We start from the raw sequence: 17,101 nt of genomic DNA, 5'->3' as shown, positions 1-17,101 counted from the left end.
CGCACACACACATACACACACACTATCCATACCGTATTTACTGGCTGAGGTTCTGGACACAGTTGAGTTGTTGACCGAGTTGTAGGCCGTCACCTGCTTGGGGACCAGGGCCATCACAGAGTTATCAGGCACCTGCAGAGAGCGGGAGAGCGAGAGAGAGCGAGAGAGAGCGAGAGAGAGAGCGAGAGAGAGAGAGAGAGAGAGAGAGAGAGAGAGAGAGAGAGAGAGAGAGAGAGCGAGAGAGAGCGAGAGAGAGAGAGAGAGCGAGAGAGAGAGAGAGAGAGAGAGAGAGCGAGAGAGCGAGTGAGAGAGCGAGAGAGAGAGAGAGAGAGAGAGCGAGAGAGAGAGAGAGAGAGAGACAGAGAGACGAGAGATCACCATCCTCAATGAGAGAGAGAACAGAATGACTAATCACCATCCTCAATGAGTGCATTCTGATTCTGCCAAGTGCATTCTGAATACATAACAATCCCCAATGAAGAGAGATGTGGCACTCAGCCACTAAACCCTGGATCACCATACAGATCACTATCCACACGTCATCATGTGTTTATCCTCCATCTATAACAGCTATGATTGGATGCTCAGGAAGCCTTTGTGATCTAATCAGCCCGTACACATATGATTAGTGGTAGTATACAGGGGCGATATACGGGGTATATCACTATGTGTGACATGGGACGTCTCAGCCTTCCATTTCAATAATACCCCTCTTCTGGGGCGAGGGGGAGCGTGTGTGTGTGAGAGAGAGAATGACAGAGAAAGCGAGATGGGCTCCTACTTTTCAACACAACAGAAATTGATTCAATTAACACAACTGGGAGAGGGGCTGATCCCAGCCGTGCACAAACACACGTACATATACACAAACACAAACACACTCTGCATAATTTCACCAGCGAGCCCCGCCGGCTGAGGCAGGGTTAATTGAAGAAGTGATCTCTTTAATAGAGTGTGTATGGGGAATAGGGGTGCAGGGCTAAGGGTCTCAGGTGTGTGTCTGGGGTTATTATTACATCATAGCATTCTTTCACCCGCTCCCCAACCCGCTCCTGGTGCATAATGTGTGAGTATCATGACAGGCGACTCCTATGGGAGGCTCCAGGGAGATTCCACAGGGATCCAACTACCCCGCTCTAACTATACAACATGGTCCCTAAGCAGTAATCCTACATGTTTATTAGTTAATAGAATGGTGCGTGTGTGTCTTTGGGGTTGTAATATTGGGAGGGAGGAGGAGAGGTGGGATGGGATGTGAGATGACAGTTGGGCCTGGGTGGTTTAGGAAGAGGAGGAGGAGAGGAGAGACTGTTGCTCTCATTAAACTGATGGGATGGCCAGATCATATATCAGAGCAATGCTCAGGGTTACAATGTGATTCTCCCTACAGTAAATAATATAATATATACATATTCATATATGCTACTTAGCAGATGCTTTATCCAAAGTGACTTACAATACAGTGAGTACCTTTATTTGAGCAGAAAGGGCATTGAAACATTAGTTTCAACCAAAGGCGAATGGGTTATATGCTAACTGTACATAGGGGGATAGAAATAGAATTAGAATAGTTCCTCTATATCTAGGAGTGTGAATGGGTCTGTGCTGTATTCATAACAACCCATTAGGATGACAGTTAGCAGAGTCTAATTCCATTCAGAGTGCACTTTGATCCCATTCTATATTCCATATTTCTGTATTCCATTATAACAAGACAGACGTGGGACTTCTGGAGGCTGTCAAGAAGGGAAATCTGTCTGACCAAAGTCGACAGTAATCAATGATATTCATGTTTTACTAGGTCACCAAGACATTCATAATATATAAGTGGGTAACCTCTTCCACTAACGATGGCGTTGTACAAAATCTACGTCATATAAACTGACCTGTTGGACCCAAAGTGAACAGATGACTGATGTAGACAGTAGATAATCGCCACGAGGTAATACATCATTAAAATATAGCGTCATCTGATGTTAGTTAGGTAAAATGATGAGAGGAACGTTTTGGAGTGGGATGACTGCGAGTGTGAATCTGTGGGATGTTTCCTGTCCCCCTCCTTTCCTCCTTACATCCCTCCTCACTCCCTCTCCTCCCTCCTCGCTCCCTCTCCTCTCCTCCCTCCCCCCTCCTCCCTCTAACAGGCTTTGAGTGTCTGAGTCTGTTTTTTTGTCAAGGAGAACGCACCCTGCCTTCCCCCTCCTTCCCCTCCCCAGCTGAAAACTGAATTAACTTCTGTCTTCATTATCTCATTCCGGTTTCCAATCAGGCTTCTAATCCATTCTACCTCGCTGTCTCGACCACCACACCCACGACATCCTACTCGCCGCCATGACATTTCATTTAAGCGTCATGCGGCGGGCAGGCCCCCCCCCCCCCGGAAAGCTCATTTGGAGGGCTGCTGGCTTAGGTGTCCACATTATTTACACCATAAGGAGCAAGCGAGCGTCGCTCTCGTTCCTATTTCCACCGGTCCATCATTCCGGCTCGCTGGAGGGACGCTTGCCAATAAGGGAATGTACCAATCAGCAGGATTTGTCATAATGGGGTTGTCTGTCTGTCTGTCTGTCTGTCTGTCTGTCTGTCTGTCTGTCTGTCTGTCTGTCTGTCTGTCTGTCTGTCTGTCTGTCTGCCTGTCTGTCTGTCTGTCTGTCTGTCTGCCTGTCTGTCTGTCTGTCTGTCTGTCTGTCTGTCGGTCTGTTCATGCGAGGTGTACATTGACTGGCTTGTCTGGTGTATGTCCAGGTGAAGGTTTGCTGTGTGTCTGTCGAGTATTTAGAAATAGTGTCATGTTGTCCATGTCTGGAATGGAGCTGGACATACTGTATGTGTGTGTTCTGAGCATGTGTGTCCACCTATGTTAATGCCTGTGTTCTAGTGTGTAAAACTCCCTATGGATGTGAAGACAGATGGACATCTGAGTGGAGCACATCAGATCTTAACTCCTCTCCTCTGCTCAGACAGTTGCCATGGCGTTACGACCGCCTGCCCTTTGGTGGTCATCTCCCTGCGTTTAATCCACCCTCCCTCCCTTGGCTGATTACTTCTGGGGTGTCTATTCAGTCAGGCCCTGATCCTCTGTAATGACCTGGAAGTGCTCTGACAGCCCAGTCTATTACAGGGGTCACAGGTTACCGGGTCAGAGTCAATAAGGCGGAGAGGGAGAAAGTCATGACTCCAAAAGCAATAGTCTCTCTACTGATCGTCATCACTGCTGGTTCTACAGGGGGATAAGAGGTGTGACAACGGCCCTTTTCCAAATGTTTTCTGAACGGTGTATGGAGGGTATTTTCGGTCCCCCCTATGAGTGTGCTGTAGCTTTAGAGATAGAAAAAACCGAGTTCACTTCTTCTGAATGAACATTTTGCTTTTCTTGGACAATGCTGTTTTCTATTCTATTATATTCTATTGTCTGAACGAAAGCTGTAATCCTACAATAGAAGATTCAAACACTAAAAACATTGCATTGTACTGTCTAGGGTCCTGATCAACCCTGATTGTACTGTCTAGGGTCCTGATCAACTGATTGTACTGTCTAGGGTCCTGATCAACCCTGATTGTACTGTCTAGGGTCCTGATCAACCCTGATTGTACTGTCTAGGGTCCTGATCAACTCTGATTGTACTGTCTAGGGTCCTGATCAACCCTGATTGTACTGTCTAGGGTCCTGATCAACCCTGATTGTACTGTCTAGGGTCCTAATCAACTCTGATTGTACTGTCTAGGGTCCTGGTCAACCCTGATTGTACTGTCTAGGGTCCTGATCAACTCTGATTGTACTGTCTAGGGTCCTGATCAACCCTGATTGAACTGTCTAGGGTCCTGATCAACTGATTGTACTGTCTAGGGTCCTGATCAACCCTGATTGTACTGTCTAGGGTCCTGATCAACCCTGATTGTACTGTCTAGGGTCCTGATCAACTGATTGTACTGTCTAGGGTCCTGATCAACTGATTGTACTGTCTAGGGTCCTGATCAACTCTGATTGTACTGTCTAGGGTCCTGATCAACCCTGATTGTACTGTCTAGGACCCTGATCAACTCTGATTGTACTGTCTAGGGTCCTGATCAACCCTGATTGTACTGTCTAGGGCCCTGATCAACTCTGATTGTACTGTCTAGGGTCCTGATCAACTCTGATTGTACTGTCTAGGGTCCTGATCAACCCTGATTGTACTGTCTAGGGTCCTGATCAACCCTGATTGTACTGTCTAGGGTCCTGATCAACCCTGATTGTACTGTCTAGGGTCCTGATCAACCCTGATTGTACTGTCTAGGGTCCTGATCAACCCTGATTGTACTGTCTAGGGCCCTGATCAACTCTGATTGTACTGTCTAGGGTCCTGGTCAACTCTGATTGTACTGTCTAGGGTCCTGATCAACCCTGATTGTACTGTCTAGGGTCCTGATCAACCCTGATTGTACTGTCTAGGGTCCTGATCAACCCTGATTGTACTGTCTAGGGTCCTGATCAACCCTGATTGTACTGTCTAGGGTCCTGATCAACCCTGATTGTACTGTCTAGGGTCCTGATCAACTCTGATTGTACTGTCTAGGGTCCTGATCAACTCTGATTGTACTGTCTAGGGTCCTGATCAACTCTGATTGTACTGTCTAGGGTCCTGATCAACTGATTGTACTGTCTAGGGTCCTGATCAACCCTGATTGTACTGTCTAGGGTCCTGATCAACTCTGATTGTACTGTCTAGGGTCCTGATCAACTCTGATTGTACTGTCTAGGGTCCTGATCAACCCTGATTGTACTGTGTCTACATGAAAGGATGCTGCATCTGAAGATAACAATCACTCAATATATTTTCTACCTTTGTAGGGGATTTCAAACTGAACATCCATTTATGTTTTTACTCTAATGACTGTTTTGAGATCTAAAACCGACCTTGCTCTTTTGCTCAGAACATCAAATCAAAATCAAATCAAACTTTATTTGCCACATGCGCCGAATACAACCAGTTTAGACTTTACTGTTGAAATGCTGACTTACAAGCCCTTAGCCAACAGTTTAGACTTTACTGTTGAAATGCTGACTTACAAGCCCTTAGCCAACAGTGTAGACTTTACTGTTGAAATGCTGACTTACAAGCCCTTAGCCAACAGTGTAGACTTTACTGTTGAAATGCTGACTTACAAGCCCTTAGCCAACAGTGTAGACTTTACTGTTGAAATGCTGACTTACAAGCCCTTAGCCAACAGTGCAGACTTTACTGTTGAAATGCTGACTTACAAGCCCTTTACCAACAGTGTAGACTTTACTGTTGAAATGCTGACTTACAAGCCCTTAGCCAACAGTTTAGACTTTACTGTTGAAATGCTGACTTACAAGCCCTTAGCCAACAGTGCAGTTCAAGAAGAGGAAAATATTTACCAAGTCGACTGAAATAAAAAGTCATAATAAAAAAGTAACATAATAAGAATAACGAGGCTCTATACAGGGGGCACCAGTACCGAGTCAGTGTGCAGGGGTACAGACTCGTTGAGGTAATATGTACATCTAGGTGGGGGCAAAGTGACTATGCATAGGTAACAAACAAACAGTGAGTAGCAGCAGTGTACACGGGGGGGGGTCAATGTAAATAGATAATTATGAATTGTTCAGCAGTCTAATGGCTTGGGGGTAGAAGCTGTTGAGGAGCTTTTTGGTCCTAGACTTGGGTCTCCGGTACCGCTTGTCGTGCGGTAGCAGAGAAAGCAGTCTAGAACTTGGATGGCTGGAGTCCTTTTTGACACCGCCTATTATATAGGTCCTGGATGGCAGGAAGCTTGGCCCCAGTTATGTACTGGGCCGTTTGCACTACCCTCTGTAGTGCTTTATGGTTAGATGCCGAGCAGTTGCCATACCAGGCGGTGATGCAACCGGTCAGGATGCTCTCGATGGTGCAGCTGTAGAACCTTTTGAGGATCTGGGGGCCCATGCCAAATGTTTTCAGTCTCCTGAGGGGAAAAAGGTTTTGTTGTGCCCTCCAAGGAACTTGGAACTCTCGACCCGCTCCACTACAACCCTGTCGATGTTAATGAGGGCCTGTTCAAGCCGCCTTTTCCTGTAGTCCACGATCAACTCCTTTGTCTTGCTCACATTGAGGGAGAGGTTGTTGTCATGGCACCACACTGCCAGTTCTCTGACCTCCTCCCTATAGGCCGTCTCATCGTCGTCGTTGATCAATGTTGTGTCGTCAGCAAACTTAATGATGGTGTTGGAGTCGTGTTTGTTCACGCAGTCGTGGGTGAACAAGGAATACAGGAGGGGACTAAGTACACACCCCTGAGGGGCCCCAGTGTTAAGGATCAGCGTGGCAGACGTATTGTTGCCTACTCTTACCACCTGGGGACGGCCCATCAGGAAGTCCAGGATGCAGTTGCAGTTGGAGGTGTTTAGTCCCAGAGTCCTTAGCTTCGTGATGATCTTCGTGGGCACTATGGTGTTGAACGTTGAGCTGTAGTCGAACAGCATTCTCACATGTTTGTTCCTTTTGTCCAGGTGAGAAAGGGAGGTGTGGAGTGCGATTGAGATTATGTCAGCTGTGGATCTGCTGGGGCGGTATGCAAATTGGAGGGGTCTAGGGTGTCCTGGAGGATGCTGTTGATGTGAGCCATGACCAGCATTTCAAAGCACTTCTTGGCTACCGACGTGAGTGCCACGAGCGGTAATAATTTAGGCAGGTTACCTCCGCTTCCTTGGGCACAGGGACTATGGTGGTCTACTTGAAACACGTAGGTATTACAGACTCAGTCAGGGAGAGGTTGAAAATGTCAGTGAAGACACTTGACAGTTGGTCTGCGCATTCTTTGACTGCACGTCCTGGTAATCCGTCTGGCCCAGCGGCTTTAAAGGTTTTGTTCACATCGGCTACCGAGAGGGTTATCACACAGTCATCCAGAACAGCTGGTGCTCTCGTGCATGCTTCAGTGTTGATTGCCTTGAAGCAAGCATAAAAGGCATTTAGCTCTTCTGGTAGGCTTGCGTCACTGGACAGCTCGCGTCTGGGTTTCCCTTTATAATCCATAATAGTTTCAAGCCCTGCCTCATCCGACGAGCATCATCGTAGTAGGATTCAATTTTAATCCTGTATTGATGCTTTGCTTGTTTGATAGTTTGTCTGAGGGCATAGCAGGATTTCTTATAAGCGTCCGGATTAGTCTCCAGCTCCTTGAAAGCGGCAGCTCTAGACTTTAGCTAGATGCTTCTGGTTGGGATATGTACGTACAGTCACTTTGGAAGTCATCGATGCACTTATTGATGAAGCCGATGACTGATGTGGTGTATTCCTCAATGCCATTTGATGAATCCCAGAACATATTCCAGTCTGTGCTAGCAAAACTGTCTTTTAGTGTTGCATCCTTGTCATATGACCACTTCCGTATTGAGCGAGTGACTGGTACTTCCTGCTTTAGTTTTTGCTTGTAAGCAGGAATCAGGAGGATATAATTGTGGTCAGAATTGCCAAATGGAGGGTGGGGAAGAGCTTTGTGTGCATCTCTGTGTGTGGAGTAAAGGTGGTCTAGGTTTTCTTTTCTCCTGGTTGCACATGTGACATGCAGGTAAAAATTTGGTAAAACTGATTTAAGATTGCCTGCAGTCCCCGGCCACTAGGAGCGCTGCTTCTGGGTGAGCATTTTCTTTGCTTATGGCCTTATAGAGTTGGTTGAGAGCGGTCTTAGTGCCAGCTTTGCTTTGTGGTGGTAAATAGACGGCTACGAATAATACAGATAAGAACTTTAGGTAGATAGTGTGGTCGAAAGCTTATCATAAGGTACCTCAGGTGAGCAATACCTTGACTTCTTTAATATAAGACATCGCACACCAGCTGTTATTGACAAAAAGACACACACTCCCACCCCTCGTCTTACCAGAGGTAGCGTCTCTGTTCTGCCGGTGCATGTAAAATCCTGCCAGCTCTATATTGTCCGTTTCTTCGTTCAGCCAAGTCTCAGTGAAACATAAGATGTTACAGTTTTTAATGTCCCATTGGATAATCTTAATAATAGGTCATCCATTTTATTTTCTAACTATTGCACATTAACACTGGAAGGCATTGGGAGTTTACTCGCTCGCCTCCGGCTTCTCAGAAGGATCGCCGATCTGCGTCCACTTTTCCGGCGTCTTTTCTTCATCCAAAAGGCGTGGATCTGGGCCTGTTCCAGTGAATGCAGGATATCCTTCTCGTCGGACTCGTTAAAGGAAAACGTTTCTTCCAGTCCAAGATGAGTAATTGCTTTTCTGATGTCCAGAAGTTATTTTCGGTCATAAGAGATGTAGCAGCAACATACACAATAAGTAAAAAAATAAGTTACACAAAACGCAAAAAAATGTACAAAATTGCACAATTGGTTGGGAGAATGTAAAACGTCAGTCATGTTCTTCGGTGCCATCTATTAGTCTATTAGTCTATTGGCTGGAGAAATCAACATAGTCCATTTAGGACTGTCAAAGGATGTGCGTGTTCATTCAATAGCTTGGCAGAGGCTTTTAAGTCTGCTAAAGAAAGAATTCTGCCTCTTCTTCCTCTTCCCTTTGTCTGCGGCCATCAGACATTATTGAAACGGACTGATATGCGACTCTGAAAAACATTCTGCCTGACTGATCTAACGGCATCATCAGTCCTACGCGTCAACAACCTAAACCAACATGATCGGACACAACACGTGTGCAATACTGTCAGGTTGCGTACGTAGACATCTTGTGAAGCCTCTCTAATCTCTTTGGTACTGTTACTCTTGTAATACTAGTTTAGGTGCTTTCCTACCGTCAGCTCTGACTTGCAGAGTTCTAATCAAAGTCTGATTTTAATGAGTTTCTGTTTCCTTCAGTGTTGGGGGGGAAATAAATGTGGTAGTGGGTAAAGGTGCTGTCTGTCTGTCGAATGGCGGCGTTTGGAAACAGAGACAACAAAGAGAGCGGCTGATGACTCCTGAACTCAGAAGGCTGGAGGAGCGAGGGAGGAGGGAGGAGGGAGGAGGGAGGAGGGAAGCGGGAGCTATGGTGAGGCAGGCAGTATAGATAGAATCAGTTAAACAAATAAACAAACTCAAAACACAAATCTCCCCCCGGCTCTGTCTGATGAGATCAGGAGGTCTGTTTGAGAAAAGAGCCGTGAGTGGTGTGTGTGTGTGTGTTTTGCAAAGAGACCTTTACAGGGTAATCTATTTGATGAAACATTTATGAGGTTGAGCCACCATTTTGACTGGCTGATTAGCTGCAAAAGTTTACCTGGAAGTGGAATGACACTCAGGTGGAGTGAGTTTACCTGTGAGTGAGTGTGCAATATGAATTTATCTAGTGTACCGTCTACATTATGGTAGTACCTGGAAGTCAATCATCTCAAACATGTATTTACCTGGAAGTGGATACTCTAATAGTTAGAGCCTAATCTGGACCATCGGTTTACCTCAAACTGAACACTATGCAGCATAAAATGTACATGGAAACATGGTGCACCACACTGTATTATACACTATGAGAGGGAATAGTTTAGTTTTGATATTGCAAATACACACTGGAGGGGAAAACAAACTACTTCATTCTATTCATCCATTTTGCTTGTCTCTAACAGGCTTTGTTGGTACACTAGCAAATCACCAGTCACTTCTGTACAGCGTATTGGGAGTTATCTTCAATCTTCTCCATTACGGATCAGTGTACCCTATAGAAATACAATGAATTATACTTCTACCCTCTCTGTCCTGAGTGAACATGGGTATGACTCCACCTGTAGATATGCATGTCCCTTGTAGTATAGATATGTGTGTTCTAGATAGTGATGCGTGTACCTGGTCGTATAGATATTTGTGTTCTAGATAATGATGCGTGCACCTGGTCGTAAGTCAGAATGTAGATATGTTTAAAAAAATATATATATATATACACACACACACACACACCTTTATTTAACTAGGCAAGTCAGTTAAGAACAAATTCTTATTTTCAATGACGGCCTAGGAACAGTGGGTTAACTGTTCTAGATAGTGATGCGTGTACCTGGTAGTGAGCAAGCATGTTGAGTCTCTTCCAGTCGCTCTCAATCTTGGTAGAGAGGTCTTCGTCCATCAGGATCGTACGCTGACCTCTGCCCTGGCGCCACTCTGTGAGGGGGCAAAGGTAAAGACAGGTTAGGGCACTACAGGGAGAAAGAGAGATTTATATCCAGCCTGCTCAGAATTACCTTTTCCACAAGATGCAGTGATCACTATCACATAGTGAATCCATGTCACGCTCTCTTTTTGTACACTCCTTTGATGTCACACACGCCGGTTGGCATTTCTTGTCATGAATCTTTCCCTGGTGGCAGCTCTGTAGAGTGGTCACTGACTGACACAGCCACAAGGTCATCAAATCTGATTTTAAACCTATTTTTACAATATAGCCAGTTTTGACTTTCTAGATGGCCCGTGTAGTGAAGAATTGCTCATTTCTGCCTCCAGGGCAAGATTCATGACAGTGAATGTCAACCTGTGTCACATACACACTGGTTCTGCAGGAGCCATGTATGTCTGGACGGTGGGAAGAGAAGGGGAGTGGCTACAGTGGAACAGATCTGGAGTTCCTGGAATCCTTCCTTTGAGGCCAGCATGAGATTCCCAGGCCACAAAGTAGCGATACCGAGAAGTCGAATGAGTGTGACAACGAGTGTTAGTAGCAAGAGAGAACGAGAGGGAGGACAAGAAGAAAGAGGGAAAAGAAAAGGAGGAAAATGAATCACCCACTCTGCTCTTTGATAGAGAGCGGATCGGGGGCCTTCGCTGGGCCCTCTCGATCGATGGATGTGATTACCACTGCTAGCCAAGGTCCCTACTTCCTTTTTCATCTGTGGCGGGCCCCTGGCCCCCACGCTGAGTGCTCTCCACCATCGACCAGCGCTAAACCCCTGCTGAACTGTCTCTTATTGTCATTACTGGGAACTAGCTAGGGCAGGAGAAACCACACCACCGCTACCCCATTCAGCTGGACTTTCATTCTCAGCTAGAAATACCACACCATTGCACCCTCAGGAGATACCCCACCAAAGCATCCTAAAGAGTAATCCAACCACAGCACCCTTCAAGAGAAACCATACCACCGCACACACTCGAGATACAACACCACCTCCAACAGATACGCCACCCCAAAGACATACGAAATAGCCTACCACCCTCACCACTGTAGAGAAACCCCACCACTGTATTCCCTCACATTATAATGAAAATAAAATATATTGTGGAAAACAAACAAGGAGGTGATATTCTTTTGTTTGCCGCATTTGAGTTTATATAAGAATGTGTCACTGTGTCGGTGTTGTTCCCGCCTGGCTTCGGTCACTGTCATCTCCTATTCCAATCACAAATAGACCAACAAAGCAGCAATCACAGGGCAGATGATGAAACACGTCCTAGGAGGGGTGCGGAGAACAACTTTGGCATCAGAAATCTCCAGGAAACACAAAGCCTCCTATTGTTTTCTCTCTGTACTGTACATCTTTCCATCAACATGCAAATGATGTGAGTCTCCAGTTGGGCCAGAGTAAACAAACCAAAGGAAGAGGAGAGAGGGAATTGGAAAAAAGGAGAGGAAAGAAAGGATGAATTTGGAGAAAACCAGAGTAAGATGAGATTGCCCCTGTATCCCAATCCTCCCAGGTCTCTCTGTGTGGAGCCCAGTGTTGTAGATAAGGGCTTTGGGGAGTGGAGGGATTCTAGAACATCGGAGCTCCTACAGTGAAGGTTAAGGTTGTTGAGGTTGCGTTGTTATACTGCAGAGTGAAGGTTGTTGAGGTAGTGTTGTCATACTGCAGAGGGGGAAGCAGTGAATGTTATTGAGGTAGTGTTGTCATACTGCAGAGGGGGAAGCAGTGAAGGTTGTTGAGGTAGTGTTGTCATCCTGCAGAGGGGGAAGTAGTGAAGGTTGTTGAGGTAGTGTTGTCATACAGCAGAGGGGGAAGCAGTGAAGGTTGTTGAGGTAGTGTTGTCATACTGCAGAGGGGGAAGTAGTGAAGGTTATTGAGGTAGTGTTGTCATACTGCAGAGGGGGAAGTAGTGAAGGTTATTGAGGTAGTGTTGTCATACTGCAGGGGGGGAAGTAGTGAATGTTATTGAGGTAGTGTTGTCATACTGCAGAGGGGAAGTAGTGAAGGTTATTGAGGTAGTGTTGTCATACTGCAGGGGGGAAGTAGTGAAGGTTATTGAGGTAGTGTTGTCATACTGCAGAGGGGGAAGCAGTGAAGGTTATTGAGGTAGTGTTGTGAGACTGCAGAGGGGGAGTAGTGAAGGTTATTGAGGTAGTGTTGTGAGACTGCAGAGGGGGAGTAGTGAAGGTTATTGAGGTAGTGTTGTGAGACTGCAGAGGGGGAGTAGTGAAGGTTATTGAGGTAGTGTTGTCATACTGCAGAGGGGGAAGTAGTGAAGGTTATTGAGGTAGTGTTGTGAGACTGCAGAGGGGGAGTAGTGAAGGTTATTGAGGTAGTGTTGTCATACTGCAGAGGGGGAAGTAGTGAAGGTTATTGAGGTAGTGTTGTGAGACTGCAGAGGGGGAGTAGTGAAGGTTATTGAGGTAGTGTTGTGAGACTGCAGAGGGGGAGTAGTGAAGGTTATTGAGGTAGTGTTGTGAGACTGCAGAGGGGGAAGTAGTGAAGGTACAATTCACTCTCCCCACCCTCACACACGTACCTATACCTCCCCACACACACAAAGCAGGTCTTGCTTGGATTGGTTCTCACGCCCTGTCCCCTCCTATCGTGCCTCCCTCAGGGGGACCCGGCATGGGGAATTAAAAACAATATCTGGGACAAAAAAACTCTTGTCAAATTTGTTTTCAGGAGAGCCTGCAAGATGGAAACTGAGGATTGTCAATATGGGGGAGGAGGTTGGGGGAAGAGTTTGTCCGGACAAGGGAGGCCCGTTTATCTGTTAGTGGAATCATGCAGAGATGCTTCCTCTCCCTCTGAGTGGACCGTTCCATTCTGTGTAATATCCTTCTACCTATTGTCTTTTATACAAGACATAAATGACACCGCTTCCCTCCTAAACTACTTCATGTAGTCACAATGCCCCCCAGACGCAGTGACGACACGCAGTGAGTTCCCCCTCAGACTAAATGTCCAATTCTCTATAATAATAATAAACAATAAGACAACACACTACAACACACTGGGCGCCATGAAACAATTTCACAATGGAGCGCTCGCCAAAAACCTAAACCAATCTCTTCACTTATCAGAGAGACATTCCCCCATCACAGCTCCGTATGCCCTTAGTAATAGTATATTTATAATAAAACACAAGGCCACACACACACACACACACACACACACACACACACACACACACACACACACACACACACACACACACACACACACACACACACACACACACACACACACACACACACACACACACACACACACACAATCCTGATATGTGAATCCATAAAAAGGCTCGCCACTCAACATCTACCTAGAAAGACCTGACGAAATTGATGGAATACAATCAGGAAATAAAACACACACTTAGGCGTGATAGGCCGTGCAGCCGGAAGATGTAGTGCCAGGATGTTGTATTGTGGGACTGAGAGACGTATGTCTTCGTATAGCAGAATGGGATTGTGACCTGTGCTCCCTCTCCGGCCTCTAGGTCACCAGGCTGCTCGTTACGGCGCACACCTGTCACCATCGTTACGCGCACCTGCGCGTCGTCAGTCTCCCCTGGACTCCATCACCTCCCTGATTACCTTCCCTATATATGTCACTCTCTTTGGTTCCTTCACCAGGCATCAATGTTTCTGTTCCAGTTTCATGTCTGTGCATTGTTTGTGTTTTATTGTTTTGTATTACGTTACATTTATTTTTTTAAACACACACTCCCTGAACTTGCTTCCCGACTCTCAGCTCACTCGATACAGGGACGTACAGTCAGATCACCACTCCTCACTACTACAAACAGAGACAATTAGTCATCTTATAACACCATTAGGAAATAACCTTGGTTCTCAGTCTACTGAGAACAGGAAGTAAGAAAGAATGAGAGAAGAAGAGAAAGCTGGAGTGAAAGAAAAGAAGGCCGATCTCTTCGAAAGTTTCACAGAAAAAAAATATAAGATTGAGGAGGTTTGGGGATCTGAGAGCCTCTCCATTGATTACTTGATCAATCATGTGAGTCAGAGTGTGGTCAACAGGGCTGGATCGATGGGGAGTCGGGGGGAAGAGAACAATCACACAGCACCAGACATAGGAGCCAGAAGGAGGTCTGCTGGACTCAACTCTCCTGAGATCTATGCAGGGAGGCTGGTGTTGAGTCTCTCTGAACACTACTGTAATTTGAAGAAGTCTTGAGAATCAATGGGGTGTAGATCACAGGTGTCAAACTCATTCCACGGAGGGCCGAGTGGCTGCGAGTTTCTCGCTCCTCCCTTGTACCGGATTGATGAATTAAGGTCACTAATTAGTAAGGAACTCCCCTCACCTGGTTGTCGAAGACTTAATTTAAAGGAGAAATCAAAAAGCAGCAGACACTAAGCCCTCTGTGGAATGAGTTTAACATCCCTGGTGTGGAGGAACATGAGAACTCTCACAATGGCCTCCACATGTTCAATAACTGAAGACTCATCAACACTGATTTGTCCACGTGATGGAAAAATAACTCAACACACAATTAAAAACCAAAAATACAATATATATTTGCAATAATAATTCCAGGTGTTAACCTTTTCAACTTCAGGGAACATTTTCTCCATTTGTACTGGTATATGGTTGCTGTTTTGTACTGGTATATGGCTGCTGTTTTGTACTGGTATATGGTTGCTGTTCTGTACTGGTATATGGTTGCTGTTCTGTACCGGTATATGGTTGCTGTTCTGTACTGGTATATGGTTGCTGTTCTGTACCGGTATATGGTTGCTGTTCTGTACTGGTATATGGTTGCTGTTCTGTACCGGTATATGGTTGCTGTTCTGTACCGGTATATGGTTGCTGTTCTGTACCGGTATATGGTTGCTGTTTTGTACTGGTATATGGTTGCTGTTCTGTACCGGTATATGGTTGCTGTTCTGTACCGGTATATGGTTGCTGTTCTGTACTGGTATATGGTTGCTGTTCTGTACCGGTATATGGTTGCTGTTCTGTACCGGTATATGGTTGCTGTTCTGTACTGGTATATGGTTGCTGTTCTGTACTGGTATATGGTTGCTGTTCTGTACCGGTATATGGTTGCTGTTCTGTACTGGTATATGGTTGCTGTTCTGTACCGGTATATGGTTGCTGTTTTGTACAGGTATATGGTTGCTGTTCTGTACCGGTATATGGTTGCTGTTCTGTACCGGTATATGGTTGCTGTTCTGTACCGGTATATGGTTGCTGTTCTGTACCGGTATATGGTTGCTGTTCTGTACTGGTATATGGTTGCTGTTCTGTACCGGTATATGGTTGCTGTTCTGTACCGGTATATGGTTGCTGTTCTGTACTGGTATATGGTTGCTGTTCTGTACCGGTATATGGTTGCTGTTCTGTACTGGTATATGGTTGCTGTTCTGTACCGGTATATGGTTGCTGTTTTGTACTGGTATATGGTTGCTGTTCTGTACCGGTATATGGTTGCAGTTCTGTACCGGTATATGGTTGCTGTTCTGTACTGGTATATGGTTGCTGTTCTGTACCGGTATATGGTTGCTGTTCTGTACTGGTATATGGTTGCTGTTCTGTACCGGTATATGGTTGTTGTTTTGTACTGGTATATGGTTGCAGTTCTGTACTGGTATATGGTTGCAGTTCTGTACTGGTATATGGTTGCTGTTCTGTACCGGTATATGGTTGTTGTTTTGTACTGGTATATGGTTGCTGTTCTGTACTGGTATATGGTTGCAGTTCTGTACTGGTATATGGTTGTTGTTTTGTACTGGTATATGGTTGCTGTTCTGTACTGGTATATGGTTGCAGTTCTGTACTGGTATATGGTTGCTGTTCTGTACAGGTATATGGTATATGGTTGCTGTAGAAAAAGGGGCTCATTGACTGATCAGACTTGTATTCACCTGAACGGATTTCCAATAAGAAATGTTTTCGTTTTCCATTGCATAACATTTTGCTACAGAGTGCCCTAATGAACGGGGATCTTACCTAGGTCCATGTCAGAGGCCTTCTGGCGGTGGGAGTGGGGAACGTTCTTGTATATGGCGTCCAGGATCTTTTCCTTCACCTGGCTGATGGAGTCACAGTTCAACACCTTCACCTGGATCTCAGGGCTCTTCTCATTGTCCGGGTGGATGCAGTTCACCACCTGTAGGGAACAGGGACAAGACCTGGAGTTATACGCCTGCTATTACAATAGGAGTAGAGTTCACCACCTGTAGAGAACAGGGACAAGACCTGGAGTTATACGCCTGCTATTACAATAGGAGTAGAGTTCACCACCTGTAGAGAACAGGGACAAGACCTGGAGTTATACGCCTGCTAGGGAACAGGACAGGACCTGGAGTTAAGCCCTATTACAATAGGAGTAGAGTTCACCACCTGTAGGGAACAGGGACAAGACCTGGAGTTATACGCCTGCTATTACAATAGGAGTAGAGTTCACCACCTGTAGAGAACAGGGACAAGACCTGGAGTTATACGCCTGCTATTACAATAGGAGTAGAGTTCACCACCTGTAGAGAACAGGGACAAGACCTGGAGTTATACGCCTGCTATTACAATAGGAGTAGAGTTCACCACCTGTAGAGAACAGGGACAGGTATTTTTTCTATAGAATAGAGAACCACATCAGGAGTTGATGGGATTCCGGTATGCTGTGTCTCAGCTGATAATTATATTGGAGATGGAGACACATTCTGTGGGATGACAATAATTCAACTATGTCGTGGTCGTTGGATATCAGGTTTGAAAGAGGCCATTCTGTGTCTGTCTAGCCTGGTGAAAGTCCTTCCTGTAATAGAAATGGGTATTCAGAGGAACTGGCCTCCCAGGGGGGCAGGCTGACACGGCATGGCTACCTTGAGTCGATGAGTGGTTAACAAGCTAATTATTATCGCACGGTTATTATCATTCACAGTGAATACATCAGCCATCATCATCATCATCATCATCATCTACGCAACTGAGGCTCTCGCCAGATGTAATTACATGGT

General features: G+C 45.7%; 1 protein-coding gene across 1 annotated transcript in view; it reads right to left on the bottom strand.

Moving 5' to 3' along the window:
* LOC135515626 (plexin-A4-like) overlaps nt 1-17,101 on the bottom strand; it is a 448,288-nt gene that overhangs the window by 30,577 nt on the left and 400,610 nt on the right. Inside the window, 3 exon segments of the mRNA XM_064939255.1 lie at nt 33-132; nt 9,992-10,095; nt 16,095-16,254. Of these exon segments, the coding sequence (XP_064795327.1) occupies nt 33-132; nt 9,992-10,095; nt 16,095-16,254 (364 nt within the window).

This window comes from Oncorhynchus masou, chromosome 27, assembly GCF_036934945.1.
Source record: "Oncorhynchus masou masou isolate Uvic2021 chromosome 27, UVic_Omas_1.1, whole genome shotgun sequence".
Classification (NCBI taxonomy): Eukaryota; Metazoa; Chordata; class Actinopteri; order Salmoniformes; family Salmonidae; genus Oncorhynchus; species Oncorhynchus masou.
This window is presented reverse-complemented; position numbering and strand designations above follow the sequence as displayed.